The sequence below is a fragment of the Amblyomma mixtum genome, chromosome 6 (assembly GCF_055824585.1).
Source record: "Amblyomma mixtum isolate Tamu chromosome 6, ASM5582458v1, whole genome shotgun sequence".
NCBI lineage: Eukaryota > Metazoa > Arthropoda > Arachnida > Ixodida > Ixodidae > Amblyomma > Amblyomma mixtum.
In genome coordinates this window covers 87,535-108,220 of record NC_143017.1, presented here as the reverse complement: position 1 = coordinate 108,220, position 20,686 = coordinate 87,535, and the positions used below count along the sequence as shown (strand labels likewise).

The 20,686-nt window shown below is 55.8% G+C and overlaps 7 protein-coding genes across 7 annotated transcripts; 5 read left to right on the top strand and 2 right to left on the bottom strand.

Moving 5' to 3' along the window:
• The first annotated feature begins 2,291 nt into the window (after positions 1-2,291).
• LOC149337932 (histone H3-like) lies at positions 2,292-2,762 on the top strand. The gene has a single exon (XM_089550036.1). It carries the CDS (start codon positions 2,292-2,294, stop codon positions 2,760-2,762), a length of 471 nt encoding a protein of 156 aa, XP_089406162.1.
• A 931-nt stretch (positions 2,763-3,693) lies between these two features.
• LOC149337931 (histone H2A-like) lies at positions 3,694-4,068 on the bottom strand. The gene has a single exon (XM_089550156.1). It carries the CDS (start codon positions 4,066-4,068, stop codon positions 3,694-3,696), a length of 375 nt encoding a protein of 124 aa, XP_089406282.1.
• Positions 4,069-4,345: 277 nt separating this feature from the next.
• On the top strand, positions 4,346-4,720 carry LOC149337930 (histone H2B-like). The gene has a single exon (XM_089550155.1). The coding sequence runs from the start codon at positions 4,346-4,348 to the stop codon at positions 4,718-4,720; it is 375 nt and encodes a 124-aa protein (XP_089406281.1).
• A 2,447-nt stretch (positions 4,721-7,167) lies between these two features.
• On the top strand, positions 7,168-7,479 carry LOC149337929 (histone H4). The gene has a single exon (XM_089550154.1). It carries the CDS (start codon positions 7,168-7,170, stop codon positions 7,477-7,479), a length of 312 nt encoding a protein of 103 aa, XP_089406280.1.
• Positions 7,480-11,838: 4,359 nt separating this feature from the next.
• On the top strand, positions 11,839-12,249 carry LOC149337928 (histone H3). Its single transcript, XM_089550153.1, has one exon. It carries the CDS (start codon positions 11,839-11,841, stop codon positions 12,247-12,249), a length of 411 nt encoding a protein of 136 aa, XP_089406279.1.
• Positions 12,250-13,181: 932 nt separating this feature from the next.
• LOC149337927 (histone H2A-like) lies at positions 13,182-13,556 on the bottom strand. Its single transcript, XM_089550152.1, has one exon. It carries the CDS (start codon positions 13,554-13,556, stop codon positions 13,182-13,184), a length of 375 nt encoding a protein of 124 aa, XP_089406278.1.
• Positions 13,557-13,833: 277 nt separating this feature from the next.
• LOC149337926 (histone H2B-like) lies at positions 13,834-14,208 on the top strand. Its single transcript, XM_089550151.1, has one exon. It carries the CDS (start codon positions 13,834-13,836, stop codon positions 14,206-14,208), a length of 375 nt encoding a protein of 124 aa, XP_089406277.1.
• The last annotated feature ends 6,478 nt before the right edge of the window (positions 14,209-20,686 follow it).

Below are 20,686 nucleotides of genomic sequence, written 5' to 3'. Positions count from 1 at the left end.
GAAACCGCAGCCCAGGTTCGGACGGCCTTACTACTGAGTTTTATGTCAAGTTTTGGGAGAAGCTCGGGGGGCCTTTCACCTCATTAGTGAACAGGCTCCTGAGTGAGGGGACCTTGTCAGGTACTCAACGGGAAGGGCTGATCACTCTCCTTTGCAAGGACGAGTCGAGACGCACTGACCTGCGAGCCTGGCGTCCCATCACGCTCCTGAACATAGACTACAAGCTCATAGCCAAGTGCCTGTCCATGCGCCTTACTTTGTTTCTACCTGAGATTATGGGTCCATATCAGGCTTGTTCCATCCCCGGTCGTTCAACCCAGCTCCATGGTTTTGCCCTCAGGGATCTCTTCCAGTGGGCAGAGGCCCGTAACATCTCTGGAATCCTCTGTTCCTTTGACCAAGAGAAGGCTTTCGACGTTGTTAGCCATCCATACATGTTCCAAGTCCTGGATGAAGCTGGCATATGCCCTGAGTTCCAACATATGGTCAGGGCATTGTATTCCAGGCCAGTTTCCTCAGTTAGCGTACAGGGTCGTGTCAGTGAGGCTTTTAATGTGGGCCGTGGAGTCCGGCAGGGGTGTCCCCTATCACCTGCTCTCTACGTCCTAGCATTTGAGCCTCTCCTCCAAAGATTGGCTCGTGACAGTCGCACCAATAGGTTCCCGCTTCCACCTGGTTCCCCGCCAGCTCCCATTTTTGCCTATGCAGATGACCTCACCATCGTTGTCCCAGATGAGGCTTCAGTCTCCTCTGTTTTGGATGTGATGAAGGGGTACTGCAGGGCGAGTGGGGCTAGGCTTAATCGGTCGAAGAGTGCTGCCTTGTATTTTGGCCGTGCACCCTCCAGCCCCCAGCCTGCTCACGGCCTCCCCGTGAAGGCTGAGGTTCGCATTTTAGGTTTCTACTTCAACTCGTCTGGTCTATCTCCGTCCAATTGGTCTATAGCAGAAGACAGGATCGTAGACAGGGCTCGGGCATATGGGACACTATCATGCCCGCTCACGGCTCGCGCTACGGTCACGAGGTCCCTCCTGTTTTCAGTACTGACATATGTCGCCGGCATAACACCTCTGTCGGCTCGTACGAAGCTCCGCCTGGAACGAATTCTCTTTCGCTTCCTTTGGAACGGAGCTCCAGACTGTGTCGCGAGGCCTGTAGTGAAGCTGCCCAAGGACAAGGGAGGCCTTGGCATTCCCGACCTGGGCATCGTAGCTTCAGCCTTGCACGTCAGGTGGACCCAAGTAGCTCTGAGCTCGGACATGTCCCTAACCCGTAGTCTTGCTTCATACTTCCTAAGCACTAGGCTCCGCTTGTTCTCGCAGAGCACGCTATCTCACTGCGTACCACGGTCAGGTTCTCCATCCGCCTTCTACTCTGAGGCAGCCAACTGCCTTGAGCAGCTCCGCAGTGTCAAGGCAGACATCAACGTTGTTGCGGTTCCATTGAAACGGTTGGTCGAGATCCTCACCCCCAGGCTTCCACCCCGTTATCGCCAGCACGAGCTCTTGAACGAGCGTCCAAGCTGGAAGCTAATCACAGCGGACTTCTTGGAAGCAAGCAGGGCCTCCTTCATGTACCGTCTGGCCAGGGGATTCCTCCCCATCAAAGCCAAGGCGTTCACCCGGGCCAGCTTGCGACCTACCTGTCCGTTCTGTGGTGGTAGAGAGGACGCTGTGCACATCTTCTCACAGTGTCTTCTTCCAGAAGCTCTCCTCCGTCGTGTAGCTGACCTGTTCCAGCTTCCAGGTGTACCGTACCAGACTGTGCGATACTTGAACCCGTTACCAGGTCGTGCCATTAACCAGTTTGTGCTCTTGCTTGTCGAGTGCTCGTACCAAGTCTGGCTGGCACGCTGTTCGGCCGCCTACAACAGCAGGGTCCCGGGCCTCCATGAAGTGCTTGCAAAAGTGCGGAAGGAGGTCTGGTTCCATTTGCAACGGCTAAGGCGTGTGCACGGCGAGCAGAGATTTCTAGACACTTGGTGCCGGCCACCTGTGATTTGTACGGTTCATGGTAAAACACTTTCTGTGTCACTATGAGCACCACACAGGGAATGGTTGTCCTATGCGACACTTTTGTGTTTGACAGAGGTCCGATCACCCTGCTGGCTTGCAGCCGCAGCGGTGACTACGGCCGCTTCTGTGTATGGTGTCCACTTTTTCAGGAGGTGCCACACAGCGGCCGCCCGTGCCCGGGAAGGGCCTTCGCCCGGTACAAAAAATCTCCCCCCTGTCCCCCCTTGGCCCAGGGGGGGGGGTTGCCGCGGGTGTCGTATGAATGATGAGGGGCTGATGGGTTATGTGCGACCCTGGGACAAGGCACTTTCGGGTGCCAAGTCCCCTTCCCTTCTGACAACGGCAACCAAGCAAACCGCGCGCAAGAGCACTGGCGGCAAGGCCCCCCGTAAGCAGCTGGCCACAAAGGCTGCTCGCAAGAGTGCGCCAGCTACCGGGGGAGTGAAGAAGCCTCACCGTTACAGGCCTGGCACCGTGGCACTTCGTGAAATTCGCCGATACCAAAAATCGACCGAACTTCTCATCCGCAAGCTGCCCTTCCAGCGCCTGGTGAGAGAAATCGCTCAGGACTTCAAGACCGACCTGCGCTTCCAGAGCTCGGCCGTCATGGCACTTCAGGAGGCCAGCGAGGCATACCTTGTCGGTCTCTTCGAGGACACCAACCTGTGCGCGATCCACGCCAAGCGCGTCACCATCATGCCGAAGGACATCCAGCTGGCGAGGCGCATCCGTGGCGAGCGCGCCTAAAAGCGTATTCGAGGCGCCGCCACAGCAGCAGCAGCAGCAACGCTCCACAACGGTCCTTCTCAGGACCACCCAAACGTTTGCGTTGGCCACGGGCGCACGGTCGAGACGAACACGAGCTCAGGACCCCGGTACCTCTCTCTCTTTTTTTTACTCTGACTGTCTGTTCCTGCGAAATGGGTGAGTGTGTTGAAAGTGATTCCGCACTGCCCTTGTACTGAACTCGCCTGCACTTTTACACCCCGGCGGCTTCCCGCAGGTTAGTTATTTTTTATTTTTTTTTTGTGCCGATAACAACTCGCGCGCACCGAATGGGATGCAGTCGAAAAACAAGAAGAAGAAGAAAAATAAGAACTGCTGTCCGCACAAGTAAATGCAGCAGCTCCTTGAAACTACACAGCAGAAAAACAAAAACTGAGCGAATTGGTGCATATTGAAGAATTAAAAAAAAAAACAAAACGGCGCAGCGACGACGGACAAGCGCTTGTCCATCTTTATTCTGTCTTGTGCCTCGTCGCTGGGCTGTTTATTACTTTTCCTTTAAACGATCCCTTGCGACATGCCAATCATGCCGTTTGGTGATATTCCCAAGCCCAGCCCACTGGAAGGAAACCACGAGACGCGCTTTTCTCGTGTAGTCCATTAATAACATTGCTCTCGGTGCGCTGTACTGGCCTGTAGCGGGCTGAAAAAAAAAAGAAAAAAAAAAGAAAGGACAGCGAACCTGTGTGCGCGGCCGCATGTGGTCGAGTAGTGTCAGTGACGCCCAACGGGCAGTAAACGAAAGCAGCATGAGAGGGACGCAGTGGTCCAGAGCAAAGGGATCGCAGAGCGAGGCCCCGCCGTGGCAGGCACTTGGTTGGTCCTGATAAGGACCGTTAGGTGCGAGCTATCGCTGCGGCGGGCGCGCCTCCATAGACGTGCAGAGGACCGCTCACGCCTTCTTCTCGGTCTTCTTGGGGAGCAGCACGGCCTGGATGTTGGGCAGGACGCCACCCTGGGCAATGGTCACTCCCGAGAGCAGCTTGTTGAGCTCCTCGTCGTTTCGGATGGCCAGTTGCAGGTGGCGAGGAATGATTCTCGTCTTCTTGTTATCGCGAGCAGCATTACCCGCCAACTCGAGCACCTCGGCAGCCAGGTATTCCAGGACGGCGGCCAGGTAGACCGGGGCGCCGGCTCCGACGCGCTCCGCGTAGTTGCCCTTGCGCAGGAGACGGTGGATTCGGCCAACGGGGAACTGGAGTCCCGCGCGGCTGGAGCGGGTCTTGCTCTTGCCCTTGGCTTTGCCTCCTTTGCCGCGGCCGGACATGGTGACTGTTGTTGTAGTACGCTCGAGAAGCAGGAGAATCAGCGACGACCACTGCGTGCGAGCACGTTGGATAGAAACGAAACGAATACCGCGCTCTCTCCCCGCGCCGCGAGCCCGACGCGGATTGGGGCGGAGCTATCGCTGCGTCGACCAATCGCGCGGCGGCCTGGCTCGGGTCGCTTGAACACCACCGTGCCAGTATAAAAGCGCCGCGCGCCCCTTGGCGCGCGTTCTTTCGACACCGTCCGTGTTGCCGAGCGTCGACGTCGCTGTCAACATGCCGCCTCAGCCCTCTGGGAAGGCCGTGAAGAAGGCCGGAAAGGCTCAGAAGAATGTGCGCGCTACGGACAAGAAGAAGAAGAAGCGCCGCAGGAAGGAGAGCTTCTCCATCTACATTTATAAGGTGCTGAAGCAGGTGCATCCAGACACTGGAGTTTCCAGCAAGGCCATGTCCATCATGAACAGCTTCGTGAACGACATCTTCGAGCGCATCGCGGCCGAGTCTTCCCGCCTGGCCCACTACAACAAGCGCTCGACCATCACCAGCCGGGAGATCCAGACCGCGGTGCGTCTTCTGCTGCCTGGCGAACTGGCCAAGCACGCCGTGTCTGAAGGCACCAAGGCTGTCACCAAGTACACCAGCTCCAAGTAGGGTGGCACATTGCGCCTGCTGCCGGCCCTCACCTCAACGGCTCTTATCAGAGCCAACCAAAGTGTTTGCATTGGCGAGCCTGCCTGCAGGCAGCGATGCACCGGTCCTGTTTTTCCTCTCTATGAGCGTGATGTGTGTATAATATTTATTTATTTATTTCTTATTCCCCTCGCGTGGCAGCCTGAAGTGGTTTTAAATACCAAGGCATCTCTCGTTTTGACTGCTGTGCACGTGAATAGGTTCCCTCTATAGGGCCCCACCAGCTGTTTGTTGTGCGGCAGTCGCGTATTCTTTCAGCGCTGCGGTGTGGCCGTCTTGTTACTGCGTTTTATTTCTTGCTTGAGTTCAGCTCTGTTTCCCATAACGCGTGGGCTTAAAGTGGCCTACAGTACACTTTAGCTGCAGGGGGGAAAGAAAAAAAAAAGAAAGGAAGAAAGCCTTAGAAATGCTATTCGGTTCAGACGCGTTCACAACACACTACTGAGTCCTGAAATGTATGCACAGTGCAATGGGTTGACTGAACTTGCGCAAAACCCCTTGCGGACGTTGGGGAGTCGACCGCGAGTGATTTTTTCGGCAACGTCTGTTGCATAGGGATCCTGAAATAGGTGACAAAAATAAAATTTGTAACGAAGCCCAGCAGTAAACTGTGAGGTGGCCCAAGGTGCTAAATTCCTTGTCGGCTTCAGCGCCATGCAAACCTCCAGCAGGTGGTGAATGTTTGTTGTGTTTAAAGGCAGAAAGAAAAAAAAAAAAGCCAGCCGCGGCGTTTGAGTTTAATGGGACGGAGGTAGAAAGTGTAGCGATAAGCGTATTAACAGCCCTGTGCGGGGCGCGCAACTTCCTCTACTTCTCTGCGGGCATCATAGCTATAGGAAATGAGCGCAGACAGAAACGAAGCTCCGCGCTCGACCACACTGCAACGTGTGGACGCGCGAGGAAGACAAGTTGCATGCGCTTAATGTTCCTGCAAGCGGCACGACAGAAGTTCGGGTGCCTTTCTTTTCGCCCTACAGTTTGCGCTCGTGCCGAATTGTGTATTGAATAATATCTGTGTGGCAGATACACAATTTTTTTTTTCGTTCTTCTGTTGTTGGGCGCGCACGACAGGCGTGCAAATATTTACTATGTGCTCGCGGTTGCACGGGTGTCATGCGTCCCTTACGTTTCGCTAATAGTAACAAAGTCGTGTGCAGTGCACTCGCTCATGGGCTCCATAAAACGTTCGGGCTACGCATGGGAAGGAGCAGTTATTTGCCACCTTTTTACGTTGCTAGTGCATGCAGAGACCTGAGCTCAGTCAGGTAGGTGTGTGTGTGTGTGTGCATATTTCGCTGCCTGTGGTGGCTTTTTTTTTTAATTCCGCGAGAAGATAAGCCAAAATGAAAGCTTCGAGAGATTACAGCCAAGAAGGAGAAGCAGGAGCCGAGTAGCGCTCGTCGGTACCACAGCCGGGGAATGGTCGGAAAACGGAAAGGGGCGCTCGAACTGCTCGTAGTCGGTGCAGCGAACTGAAATTAGCCAGAGAAATGGTCCGAAACGTGTTCTACACGTATGCCGAATTTGGAAATCCTGCATGCATTACTTTCCGAGATACAAGCGTTTGAATTTTGCCCGCCGGGCAAACTGGTCGCTTTTCAGCATCCTAGCGACCGGTAGAGGAGGGGAGTACACAGCGAAGCGCCGTCGCGCGCGCTCCCATGGTGGCCTCTTGAATCCTGGCGCGCAAGCGAACGGAAGAGTTAACTCGCGAAAAAGAGATGAGGAAGGGCGGCACGCGATTCGACTGCCATTAATGTGTTTTAATGAGGCGCGCGATTTCGCAGTTTGAACTTGTAATGTGACAGGCTCGGGCTGTGTTCGTCGTTGCAGCGCACTCTGCGGTGCGTCTGGTTGTCCAAAGGGCTGGAAACACCGTGCTGCGAGATGAAAGAAACAAAAGCAGCGAGCGCCTGTTTGTTTCCAACGCGCGCACACGCAGCAAAAAAAAGGAAATACGAAAACAAAGCAGGATTCTCCAACATTCATTTTCCATCCTCTTGACCGAGCTGCAAATGCAGATCGGATTACTACCAGCGTTATACAGCCACAGTGGTCATCGCGTTACTGCACTCCTGTGGCCCCTCTAAGGCGCGCGGTTCTTTTTTTTTTTAGTTTGTTGTTGTTGTTGCGTCAGCATCGCACATGAGGCCGAATGTTTCTTTTTTTTTTCTTGTGCTCAGTCGCTCTGCCCGCGAGGAGTTTGCCCATGGTCGTAGTTGCGCGAGAGTCCTGCGAAAGGGCTCAGTGATGCTAGCGAGGCGCCGCTCGCGAAGACGGACCCTGATTGGTCGAGGCGCCAGCCAATGGCGGTCGTCGCTGCGCTCCGCGACCGAACGCCCCGCGGCTCGCTGCCTGCATTCTCTGTTTTGCATCGGAGCCGAGCGGTCGCGCTTTTCTGCATCGTGATGTCTGGTCGTGGCAAAGGCGGCAAGGGGCTCGGAAAAGGAGGCGCGAAGCGTCATCGCAAGGTGTTGCGGGACAACATCCAGGGCATCACCAAGCCTGCCATCCGTCGTCTGGCGCGCCGAGGCGGTGTCAAGCGCATCTCGGGCCTGATCTACGAGGAGACCCGCGGCGTTTTGAAAGTGTTCCTCGAGAACGTGATCCGGGACGCCGTCACGTACACGGAGCACGCAAAACGCAAGACTGTCACCGCGATGGATGTCGTCTACGCGCTCAAGCGTCAGGGCCGCACCTTGTACGGCTTCGGGGGCTAGGCCGGCCACGCTGGTAGTCGCCGCGTCAGGAAGAAGGGACCCTGTGCGGCGTGCACCCTCTACTCCAGCTCCGTGTCGTCGTCAAACAGCCCTTTTTAGGGCTACCCAAATGCTGGATTGGCAGCTGTTGGTTGCGAACCAGAGCTCCGGTTCTCGTTTGTTCCTCTCTCTCTGTCTCTATGGGTTTTTTTTTTTCTTTGCCTACTTGTTGTCGCCTGCGGAAGCGAGCGGATTATGCCACAACAGCAAGCTGCAGCGGTCTCAGGTGAGCAGTTGATTGCGCCGTGCCTCACTGTCTGCAGCCATAGTAGTAGCCATCTGAGGGAGCATCGTTTTTGGCAGGGCGGCCGCCGTGTGTGGCTTTCGCACGTGTGTGTGCGCGACATTTTTCGCTTCAGCTTCGCGGCCATAAGTTTACAACCTACCTTTCGCCATGAATCAATCGTGTGTGCGTGCTGCGAACGGGTCTGGTGAAAAGAGGCATTATGCTTTCTTTCGAAACGAACCCCTGTACACATTTCCTTGTTTATGTGCGCGCGGCCTCTCATAATCGCAGGCGAAGCGATTTATTTACATTCGTCGGCGGTTCGTTTCGCAGCCACAGACAGGCAGGTAAACACGCCTGGCGAATGCAAACAACGTCTTGTGCATGAAATTCAGCTACCAAACACCTGGGGAGCATAACTGCGATGATGCGGACAAAATAGCGGCATAGCTAGCTGCACGGCTTCTTGTAAACAATTACATCACGCGGTGAGGGAACCAGCCAGCCTCGAAATTGCTTGCGTGAATTCAAACGCATCGCAGCTCATTACGGGCATATGTGTTTTGTTGTTGCGCCAACCAATGCAGCAAATATAAATACTTTTGCGGCATTGCGAAATAAAGTTGCTGTTGTTGTTGTGCCCAGTGTGTGTCGTCAGTTGTTCCTCGAATTTTTGATGCCCGACGACGCTGAAATTGCATGCGTGGTGTGTACATACGGTTCCTACAAAGTCAGTGTCGCGGAAAACGTTTGCGCGATCCACAGAAAATGAGTGTATTGATTGACGCGAGTCACTTTCCTCTTTTGAATAAGGGCAGTGTGTTCAAGCAAGGTGTGCTGTCAGGTGCGTGAAAGGCGTCTCGGATGTGTTAGCATTTAGAGTGGATGGCGAAGAGAGCCTGGGAGAGGCACAGCGACGTCGCGCTAGCTCACTGCTTGCCTTTTGAGCGAGTCTGGCCGTCCGTCCGTAGGACGGTTTCCCTCTGCAGCCGGTGACTTCCGAGGTGCGTTTTTTTTTTAAGCAACCAGTGCAGCTTTCAGCTCAACTGCTATTTGGGGCGGCTGTGAACTTGTGTGCCCCAACTGCGGCGTCCAGACAGGCGTCTATAGCGCGCTGCCTGCGTTTTGGAGTGCATGAAAAGGATGAAAGTAGAGGCGGGAGCCGCACCGTTGCCTCCAAGATTCCGGGCGCTGGTCTCGGAGGCGTAGGTACTTGCGCAAGCTGGAGGAAGGTGGCGCCGCGGCCGCGCGAAGCGTCGGCGATTAAGTTGCGTGCACCGCGCTGCTGGAAGGTATGCATTCCCTTGGGGAGGAAGCAGCTCCCGGCTTGCGTACACTTTGATTTCCCCTTAAATGGCGTTTTGAGTCTCAGGCGCTTTAATTTCGGGTCGCACGTACGGCGACTGAAGCGTTTGGATAAATTTTTCAGTCTTGTTTGCTGCACGTAATTGAGGAAATTGCGAGTGCGCCCTGCTCAGTCTGGTTTAGTTGTGGCTTTTCATTCCGTTTGGCTTGCTTTTTGTTGCCCTACTGGCTGGCGCCGTTTTGCTAGTGCGGGAGTTTGGAGGGGCATTGCATTATTCAAGAAAGAGAACAGAAGATAGGGACGAGATGTTAGTAGGGACGGGGCGCACTACTATCCAAAGAATGTTTTGTTGTAACTATGCGTAGCTGCCGCTATTCGTTAGCCTAATCACAAATGATCAGACTTGATCCAGTCGTTGAAACTTAACTCGTTGAATTTATTTTACGCGTTAAATACAAGAATCAAATGCAAGCAACTACACATCTCTCGGAACGCCCGAGCAGTCAGCGAAGCTAGCTGCTCGTCGTTCGGCGTCCGGAGTACAACAAAAGTTTTGGTGCCGAAACCCGTTCACTTCGAGTTGTAGCCAGTGGCAAGAAACTATGTGTTGTTAACAGTGTTGGGCGGCGTCGCGCAGTGCCATTCTCCGGGGTTCTGGAAGAAAAAGAAAAATGCAAGGGACGAACGAAATAAAATGTTTTTCCTCATTACACTGCCCGGTGACCTAAATAAAATCCATGGATGGGCTTCTGTTCGCTTATAAAGCGACCGCAGGAAATGCACCTCAATCACGGAGGGGTGGGGGTGCCTTCAATGCGTGCTCTACTGTTTTTGCTAACTTTGGCCACCTGTTACTGGAAGAATACTGCCTGGAGATGCATGGGAAATGTTAGGCATGATGCACGCTTTCCACGCAGTGTTCGCGGCTCTTTCCTTCCGTGCAATCGTACGTCATGGTATGTGTCTCGCTATGGTTTGCCAACTTTGCGCAGGGCAAACTGTTTTCTCAATTCCGCACCTTTTTATCTGCAAGAAGAGAGTGCAAACATTTAATGGATTTAAACTACAGGAAATTCGGAGGTGCATGAGCTGCGGATGTGGGAACACTGGAAACTCTGGAAACTTGAGGGAAGTAAATAACCGCATCCATCAGAAGTGGGTTCTCGTTCTGCTCGCCTTTTTTTGTGTGTGTTTTGTGGATGCATTGAATCATCTTCAGTAAGTAACTTGTAAGTAACGCGGGTTAGTCGGCGAGTGTTCCTTGGCTGGTAGACACACACACGCAATGTGTACAGAGACAGCCCTATGCGCGCGCTGCTCTCCAGGCGATTTTTCGTGCTCAATAACGATAACTGGGAACTCGTTTTGGCTGGTGCAGCTTGAAATTTGAAGCGAACTGATCTGTCGACTGCACAGTGCACCCATCGAACCTCCTTGGAAGCGACGACGCACTCTGAGGTGGCATTCATGCCCTAAGGGGTGGGTTTGTCAATATGTCTAAATCTGCCGTCTCTCTTGTTGCGCTTCCTTTGAGTTGCATGTATTATTGCGTTCTGCGCCCAAGCGCTTCTCTCTTCAACCCTTACAGCTTTGCCGAGGTGCGTCGATCTACCTGCTGTGTACCCTGTGGGCTGCTTTGCGCTGTTCAGGTGTCTGGCTGCGAGTTGCGCCGCTGTCCCGTCGAACAAGTTGGTTGACGACACAGTTCAGTTCGCATTAAGCTCAACAAAGGTGGTGCAGCAAGAAGTGTGCCATGGCAGCATCATTAGTGCTGCGAGCTGCGCCGGTCATTGGAATAATTTGTCGTAAAGGCTTGCTTGCAACGGAACGGAACGGGACGTAGTCGTGATGCCGCTTTCCAGGAAGAAATGCCGACCTCGTATCGTATCACCGGGAAGAGTGGCGCGATATTCAACAGCTTGTGATGGATTCATGAGGTACGCTTGGTGTCGCACAGGCATTTTCTCATTGGGGGGAGAGCTTATGAATGCTTTACATCTAGGCAGAGAAAACAGACCGTTTTATTCCGTGCTGACACGATGTTGCCAACATGGTACTAATAACTCAATAACAACGGAACGCAAACGAGAAGCCCTACTGACTGCACAGCGAGCAGCCGTCTACGAATCAACCTCTTTGGTAGGAGACCTTGACTCTCCCTTCCTTTTTTTTTGTTTTTGTTTTTGCAGTTCACAAAATCAGCTGATCATGTGTCTGGCAGTACATGTTCCGTGCATCCAAGCGGTCATTGCGCCGCTGTTTCTGGCTAGCGCGCTATTCAGTTATTTCGCCCCTCATTTGGTGTGCGCAAAGTGCAGACGTATTTCTACAAGCTGTCGTTGCGTTCCTTCAACACCGCGCCCCCGGCAAGCGGGGAGGCTCGTTGCAGTGCGCCAACGCCACACGGAACCAGCCGCAACCGCGTCGGCACCGTGCTGCTGTGGTGTCAAAGTGGACGCTGCCGCGGACGCCCGCCTCCTTCCAGAGGCTTGCTTTTGCTTTTGCGGCAAACCTAAAGGACAGGCGCAGCGTAATCTTGTGCTAGACCCCGGTTCCACACCCACTTGCGTCACGTTTGCCACGCGCGAAACCGACGCGCGCTCGAAACCGGGCGGTTTCCAGCATTCTGGGTGCCGCTGAGCGGAGGGTAGCCATCGGTCCGTCAGGCGACCAATCAGGTGGGAGAGAGGGGGGGGGGGCGCTGCGGAGCAGCACCGCCGCGCGGCGCAGTCGATCTCCGTCCGTCTCCGGAGGCAGTCTCCCGTTTCCAGCGTCCGCGCTCGTCACCATGGCCCGTACCAAGCAAACCGCGCGCAAGAGCACTGGCGGCAAGGCCCCCCGTAAGCAGCTGGCCACAAAGGCTGCTCGCAAGAGTGCGCCAGCTACCGGGGGAGTGAAGAAGCCTCACCGTTACAGGCCTGGCACCGTGGCACTTCGTGAAATTCGCCGATACCAAAAATCGACCGAACTTCTCATCCGCAAGCTGCCCTTCCAGCGCCTGGTGAGAGAAATCGCTCAGGACTTCAAGACCGACCTGCGCTTCCAGAGCTCGGCCGTCATGGCACTTCAGGAGGCCAGCGAGGCATACCTTGTCGGTCTCTTCGAGGACACCAACCTGTGCGCGATCCACGCCAAGCGCGTCACCATCATGCCGAAGGACATCCAGCTGGCGAGGCGCATCCGTGGCGAGCGCGCCTAAAAGCGTATTCGAGGCGCCGCCACAGCAGCAGCAGCAGCAACGCTCCACAACGGTCCTTCTCAGGACCACCCAAACGTTTGCGTTGGCCACGGGCGCACGGTCGAGACGAACACGAGCTCAGGACCCCGGTACCTCTCTCTCTTTTTTTTACTCTGACTGTCTGTTCCTGCGAAATGGGTGAGTGTGTTGAAAGTGATTCCGCACTGCCCTTGTACTGAACTCGCCTGCACTTTTACACCCCGGCGGCTTCCCGCAGGTTAGTTATTTTTTATTTTTTTTTTGTGCCGATAACAACTCGCGCGCACCGAATGGGATGCAGTCGAAAAACAAGAAGAAGAAGAAAAATAAGAACTGCTGTCCGCACAAGTAAATGCAGCAGCTCCTTGAAACTACACAGCAGAAAAACAAAAACTGAGCGAATTGGTGCATATTGAAGAATTAAAAAAAAAAAACAAAACGGCGCAGCGACGACGGACAAGCGCTTGTCCATCTTTATTCTGTCTTGTGCCTCGTCGCTGGGCTGTTTATTACTTTTCCTTTAAACGATCCCTTGCGACATGCCAATCATGCCGTTTGGTGATATTCCCAAGCCCAGCCCACTGGAAGGAAACCACGAGACGCGCTTTTCTCGTGTAGTCCATTAATAACATTGCTCTCGGTGCGCTGTACTGGCCTGTAGCGGGCTGAAAAAAAAAAGAAAAAAAAAAGAAAGGACAGCGAACCTGTGTGCGCGGCCGCATGTGGTCGAGTAGTGTCAGTGACGCCCAACGGGCAGTAAACGAAAGCAGCATGAGAGGGACGCAGTGGTCCAGAGCAAAGGGATCGCAGAGCGAGGCCCCGCCGTGGCAGGCACTTGGTTGGTCCTGATAAGGACCGTTAGGTGCGAGCTATCGCTGCGGCGGGCGCGCCTCCATAGACGTGCAGAGGACCGCTCACGCCTTCTTCTCGGTCTTCTTGGGGAGCAGCACGGCCTGGATGTTGGGCAGGACGCCACCCTGGGCAATGGTCACTCCCGAGAGCAGCTTGTTGAGCTCCTCGTCGTTTCGGATGGCCAGTTGCAGGTGGCGAGGAATGATTCTCGTCTTCTTGTTATCGCGAGCAGCATTACCCGCCAACTCGAGCACCTCGGCAGCCAGGTATTCCAGGACGGCGGCCAGGTAGACCGGGGCGCCGGCTCCGACGCGCTCCGCGTAGTTGCCCTTGCGCAGGAGACGGTGGATTCGGCCAACGGGGAACTGGAGTCCCGCGCGGCTGGAGCGGGTCTTGCTCTTGCCCTTGGCTTTGCCTCCTTTGCCGCGGCCGGACATGGTGACTGTTGTTGTAGTACGCTCGAGAAGCAGGAGAATCAGCGACGACCACTGCGTGCGAGCACGTTGGATAGAAACGAAACGAATACCGCGCTCTCTCCCCGCGCCGCGAGCCCGACGCGGATTGGGGCGGAGCTATCGCTGCGTCGACCAATCGCGCGGCGGCCTGGCTCGGGTCGCTTGAACACCACCGTGCCAGTATAAAAGCGCCGCGCGCCCCTTGGCGCGCGTTCTTTCGACACCGTCCGTGTTGCCGAGCGTCGACGTCGCTGTCAACATGCCGCCTCAGCCCTCTGGGAAGGCCGTGAAGAAGGCCGGAAAGGCTCAGAAGAATGTGCGCGCTACGGACAAGAAGAAGAAGAAGCGCCGCAGGAAGGAGAGCTTCTCCATCTACATTTATAAGGTGCTGAAGCAGGTGCATCCAGACACTGGAGTTTCCAGCAAGGCCATGTCCATCATGAACAGCTTCGTGAACGACATCTTCGAGCGCATCGCGGCCGAGTCTTCCCGCCTGGCCCACTACAACAAGCGCTCGACCATCACCAGCCGGGAGATCCAGACCGCGGTGCGTCTTCTGCTGCCTGGCGAACTGGCCAAGCACGCCGTGTCTGAAGGCACCAAGGCTGTCACCAAGTACACCAGCTCCAAGTAGGGTGGCACATTGCGCCTGCTGCCGGCCCTCACCTCAACGGCTCTTATCAGAGCCAACCAAAGTGTTTGCATTGGCGAGCCTGCCTGCAGGCAGCGATGCACCGGTCCTGTTTTTCCTCTCTATGAGCGTGATGTGTGTATAATATTTATTTATTTATTTCTTATTCCCCTCGCGTGGCAGCCTGAAGTGGTTTTAAATACCAAGGCATCTCTCGTTTTGACTGCTGTGCACGTGAATAGGTTCCCTCTATAGGGCCCCACCAGCTGTTTGTTGTGCGGCAGTCGCGTATTCTTTCAGCGCTGCGGTGTGGCCGTCTTGTTACTGCGTTTTATTTCTTGCTTGAGTTCAGCTCTGTTTCCCATAACGCGTGGGCTTAAAGTGGCCTACAGTACACTTTAGCTGCAGGGGGGAAAGAAAAAAAAAAGAAAGGAAGAAAGCCTTAGAAATGCTATTCGGTTCAGACGCGTTCACAACACACTACTGAGTCCTGAAATGTATGCACAGTGCAATGGGTTGACTGAACTTGCGCAAAACCCCTTGCGGACGTTGGGGAGTCGACCGCGAGTGATTTTTTCGGCAACGTCTGTTGCATAGGGATCCTGAAATAGGTGACAAAAATAAAATTTGTAACGAAGCCCAGCAGTAAACTGTGAGGTGGCCCAAGGTGCTAAATTCCTTGTCGGCTTCAGCGCCATGCAAACCTCCAGCAGGTGGTGAATGTTTGTTGTGTTTAAAGGCAGAAAGAAAAAAAAAAAAGCCAGCCGCGGCGTTTGAGTTTAATGGGACGGAGGTAGAAAGTGTAGCGATAAGCGTATTAACAGCCCTGTGCGGGGCGCGCAACTTCCTCTACTTCTCTGCGGGCATCATAGCTATAGGAAATGAGCGCAGACAGAAACGAAGCTCCGCGCTCGACCACACTGCAACGTGTGGACGCGCGAGGAAGACAAGTTGCATGCGCTTAATGTTCCTGCAAGCGGCACGACAGAAGTTCGGGTGCCTTTCTTTTCGCCCTACAGTTTGCGCTCGTGCCGAATTGTGTATTGAATAATATCTGTGTGGCAGATACACAATTTTTTTTTTCGTTCTTCTGTTGTTGGGCGCGCACGACAGGCGTGCAAATATTTACTATGTGCTCGCGGTTGCACGGGTGTCATGCGTCCCTTACGTTTCGCTAATAGTAACAAAGTCGTGTGCAGTGCACTCGCTCATGGGCTCCATAAAACGTTCGGGCTACGCATGGGAAGGAGCAGTTATTTGCCACCTTTTTACGTTGCTAGTGCATGCAGAGACCTGAGCTCAGTCAGGTAGGTGTGTGTGTGTGTGTGCATATTTCGCTGCCTGTGGTGGCTTTTTTTTTTAATTCCGCGAGAAGATAAGCCAAAATGAAAGCTTCGAGAGATTACAGCCAAGAAGGAGAAGCAGGAGCCGAGTAGCGCTCGTCGGTACCACAGCCGGGGAATGGTCGGAAAACGGAAAGGGGCGCTCGAACTGCTCGTAGTCGGTGCAGCGAACTGAAATTAGCCAGAGAAATGGTCCGAAACGTGTTCTACACGTATGCCGAATTTGGAAATCCTGCATGCATTACTTTCCGAGATACAAGCGTTTGAATTTTGCCCGCCGGGCAAACTGGTCGCTTTTCAGCATCCTAGCGACCGGTAGAGGAGGGGAGTACACAGCGAAGCGCCGTCGCGCGCGCTCCCATGGTGGCCTCTTGAATCCTGGCGCGCAAGCGAACGGAAGAGTTAACTCGCGAAAAAGAGATGAGGAAGGGCGGCACGCGATTCGACTGCCATTAATGTGTTTTAATGAGGCGCGCGATTTCGCAGTTTGAACTTGTAATGTGACAGGCTCGGGCTGTGTTCGTCGTTGCAGCGCACTCTGCGGTGCGTCTGGTTGTCCAAAGGGCTGGAAACACCGTGCTGCGAGATGAAAGAAACAAAAGCAGCGAGCGCCTGTTTGTTTCCAACGCGCGCACACGCAGCAAAAAAAAGGAAATACGAAAACAAAGCAGGATTCTCCAACATTCATTTTCCATCCTCTTGACCGAGCTGCAAATGCAGATCGGATTACTACCAGCGTTATACAGCCACAGTGGTCATCGCGTTACTGCACTCCTGTGGCCCCTCTAAGGCGCGCGGTTCTTTTTTTTTTTAGTTTGTTGTTGTTGTTGCGTCAGCATCGCACATGAGGCCGAATGTTTCTTTTTTTTTTCTTGTGCTCAGTCGCTCTGCCCGCGAGGAGTTTGCCCATGGTCGTAGTTGCGCGAGAGTCCTGCGAAAGGGCTCAGTGATGCTAGCGAGGCGCCGCTCGCGAAGACGGACCCTGATTGGTCGAGGCGCCAGCCAATGGCGGTCGTCGCTGCGCTCCGCGACCGAACGCCCCGCGGCTCGCTGGGATTCTCTGTTTGGTTTTGGTGGTGTGTGGTTTGGTTTTGGTGGTGTGGTGTTGTCCTCTGTCGTTTTGGTGTAGTGCCGTGTCGTGTGTGTCTCGTTTCTGTCGAACGTTCACGATTCATTCTCTGTCTCAGTTATTCCTAGCTTTCCCCATCATGGGGCTCATCAGCGGCCCCATAACCTAACGTAATAACCAAACCGTCTTAAAGAGACGATGGAGGGTGGCACATCCAGCCTCCGAAATCTGCACCGCCGCTCTGGCAGCGTTGGATGTTCCCGGATGCTCAAGCAGCTGTATGCAGAAGCAAGCAAGGTGATCGAGCTCCAAGATCATGCTCGACACCTGGTCAGCGCTGGCGAACACCCGTTCACCCCCAGGACCTCATCGGGCATGCTGCAACCACCCGACAGCAGCCCACAGACCTCGACACCATCAGCAGTTATCACAATACCTGTTGAAGCTGGAGACAGGAGCTCCATACTCCTCCTACAGGAGGCAGCAGAGCCCGCCTGCGAAGGCACCTCTCCAGCCCGTGGCCACAATCCGCGCCACGCAACATCCCTGTTGGACAACGACCTGGACGACTCGTTTGTAATCCCCACGCTCGTGCCCATAACAACAGCCAACATCATCGCGTCCCCCGAGGAGCATCAGGGCTCCCAAACGCCGGCGCCAACGCGGCGTCCAAGAAAACCATCCGAGTCTCTTGCCCAAGCAGAGCGGGCAGGAAATCGCCAGCAGCAAGCCTCGGCACCCTATCTTGCCTTTGTCAAGGGCTCCAGGAATCCACCAAAGAAACCCAAAAAGACCAAGAAGGGTAAGGGTAAGGGCAAAGCTCTCAAAGCAAAGAAAACACTCCCGTCCCCCCCAGAGGCCTCCCCCCCTCCTGCTGAACGAGCTCAGGAATGCGACCTGGCCACTTCAGTGCAAGCGTCCCTCGGCTCTCCCTCTCGCAGCAGCAGCAGCTGCAGCGTCCTCCTACCAACCCAGACAGTGGGCGAAGAGCCGATGCAGCGGACTCCTTCCCCCCCAGCCTCCCTCCCCACGAGAGGCACACAGAGCCCTGCTATAGCCAAGCCCAACAATGAAAGAAAAAAGGCAAGGCAATATCCACTCAAGCAGGCCAAGGCAGCACCCCCCCCAACAGAGGATTTCCCCTCCCTGGCAGAGGCAAATGCAGTGAGCCAGCTGCCAACGCCCGTCCGAGCGGCTTCCTCCTCGTCCACTCCTTCTCCCAACGCCCGCGCACCAGAGTCGTCGCAACAGCAGCGCCACCCGAACGGCAGCGGCACTTCTCCCGCGGCGTCGTCTGCTGGCCCAGAGAGGCGCGCTGCCCTCTCCCTCGGCGTGGAAACCCGTTTCGCTCCCCTCGCCCAACGGCCAGCTGACGGCGGCCGCTCGGAAACTGTGCTCCTCAGACCCGTGGGCAAAAAGGCAAACTTTTTGGATTCGTCGCGCGACGCAATTGCAGCGGAACTTTCCAAGCTACCAGGAGTTCAGGCTGTGCGCGTGAATCACCGTCGCAACGTTGTGGCCGTGGACGCACCTCCCGCGACGGATTTACAGCCGCTCCTGGGAATTACCTCTGTGTGTGGTGTCCAAGTTCGCGCCCGCGCGGCACGCACGAACACCTGCACGGGGATGCTCTATGGGGTGGATGTCAACATCCCAGAGAACGAGCTCGCAGCTAATATCGAGAGCAGAGCTCCACTCGTTGGGTGCGCCAGGAGGGGGAAAAATTTAATCCTTCATTTCGAAGGACACACCCCCCCCAGCGAGGTGGCACTGTTCAAGCTGCGACGCCCTGTTCGAGCCTGCCTCCCGCGCCCTGTGCAGTGTCGCAAGTGCTGGGCATTCGGACATGCGACTGCGGCGTGCACTGCCTCGTCGCGCTGCTGCCGCTGTGGAGCAGAGACCCACCTCATCGTGGAATGCTCTTCGCCCAAGCCACGGTGTGTGAACTGTCGTGGACCACATCCAGCCAGTGAGCCCCGCTGCCCCCGCTGGCAGGAAGAACGCAAAGTGGCCATCATTCTCACCAAAACCACCGCTCCTACCTCACGGCGGGAGGCCCAGCGCGCGGTGAGAAGTACGCAGCTCGCACCTGCCACCACCACCACGCCCGCAGCATTGCCAAACGCTAGAGAGGGGGCTGGAACCACGACCCAACCCTCCCCAACCAGCCCACAGCCGAAATCATACAGTGACGCGCTGCGAGGTAAATCCGACAGCACACCGCGGCCAGCTGGCGCAACTGCAGAGCGTGGGAAAGATGCAGTCATCGCGGCTCTCTTGGCAGCGGTCAGTGCAATAATTGACTATCTGCCAGCCACCTCCCCAGCCCGTCAGTTGTGCGACGCAGCCCTGGCTGCCCACCAAGCCCTAACCAGCCATGGATAGTGCCCCACGCGTTCCTCGGCCGCGCATAAGACAGTGGAACTGCCGCTCATTGCGCCGCCGACACGCAGAGCTCGTCCAACTCCTCCCGCGCATCGACTGTGATGTTTTCGCATTACAGGAAACGTACGTGCGCGCGGAGGAGGTCAAACTGCCAGGATACATCGGATACAGTGGGCCGTCGACTTGCAATGTGGCATCGTGCGACGCAGCACCGTGCGGCGACGCGTCACATCGAGTGGACTGCCCTCGCACGGCCATTTATGTGCGTAGCTCGCTGCCGCACGTTGTGGTGACGGTGGACGACCTCGTTGGCGAATCGGTCGAGTGCTGTGCTGTGATAGTGCGCGTTCGCAACACAGACACGGCCGTGGCAAGTGTCTATGTGCGCCCAAACATACCGTGGGATGCGGGCTTCGTGCGCAAACTGTCTGACCGGCTGGGAAGGGACGCAGTGATATGTGGGGATTTTAATGCCCACAACACCCACTGGGGATGCAGCGGGACATCACGACGTGGTCGGGAATTACTCGCGTCATCGCAGGCAGCGCGCCTGCACGTTATCAACACTGGCTGCCCCACGCACGTGCAGCGAGTGGGTAGCCATAATGCCATAGACGTCTCGCTTGTCACGAGCAGCTGTGCATACAGGTGGGAGCGCGACGCGGACACGCAGGGCTCGGACCACTATCCGATCACCCTCACTCCATCCTACCGTGAACGTGCGGGCACGCGGTGCTACAGTGTAGTGAAGTGGTCGCGTTTCCGCGACCTGTGCTCTACTGCGACTCCTCCCAGCACGGATTACTTTTCACATGTGGCAGAATGTGCGCGCAGCGCGACGACCCGCTGCACCGTGCCAACTGGCACCCCGGCACCGGACATAAAGCTACTCAACCTACGGGCAGCAAGACGAAGAGCCCAGCGTCGAGCTCTACGCACCCGCAAGCCCGAGCACTGGACGCTGTACAACCGCCTCGACGCGGCCTGTCGCCGCCATGCAGTACGCCGCCGAAAGCAGAGCTGGAAGCGTCTCTGCGCCGCGCTAAATGACAACCGCCGCCCTGGCCAAGCGTGGCGCATTCTCCATGCCATGCTGAACCCCCCAGTGCCTCGCTGCCCAGCCCTGGCCATCGCCATAGCAGCTGGCTACAACACGGCGACGCTGGCCGAAAAGCTGGCAGACAGCTTTGCTGCACCGAATTACGCGGCGCAGGCCCTCTCGCCTCTCAACGCTCCACTCCCGCCTGTCACAACCCAGCTCCAAATTGCAATTGCAAAGGTCTGCAGAGCAGACCTGGCTGCTCACGAGCTCGAGCGAGCCCTGGAGGCACGACGCGGCAGCCGCAGCGCACCCGGCGAAGACGGCGTCACTTACAAAATGCTCCTGAACATCGCAAGGGACCAGCGCCCAGCACTGCTCGCTGCGTTCAACGCAGTCTGGCGCAGCGGCGAGGTCCCAACCGAGTGGCGGAGCGCCATGGTCGTGCCCATTCATAAGCGAGGCAAGCCCCAGCGAGCCATCACGTCGTATCGGCCGGTTTCGCTCACCTCGGCAGCGGGCAAAACCCTCGAGGCCATGGCGCTCACCAGGCTGGAATGGATTGCTTCTGCCCGCGGTGCCCTGGCTCCCGCGCAGAGTGGATTTCGAGCGGGACGCTGCACAGCGGATTGCATCGCCCACGTC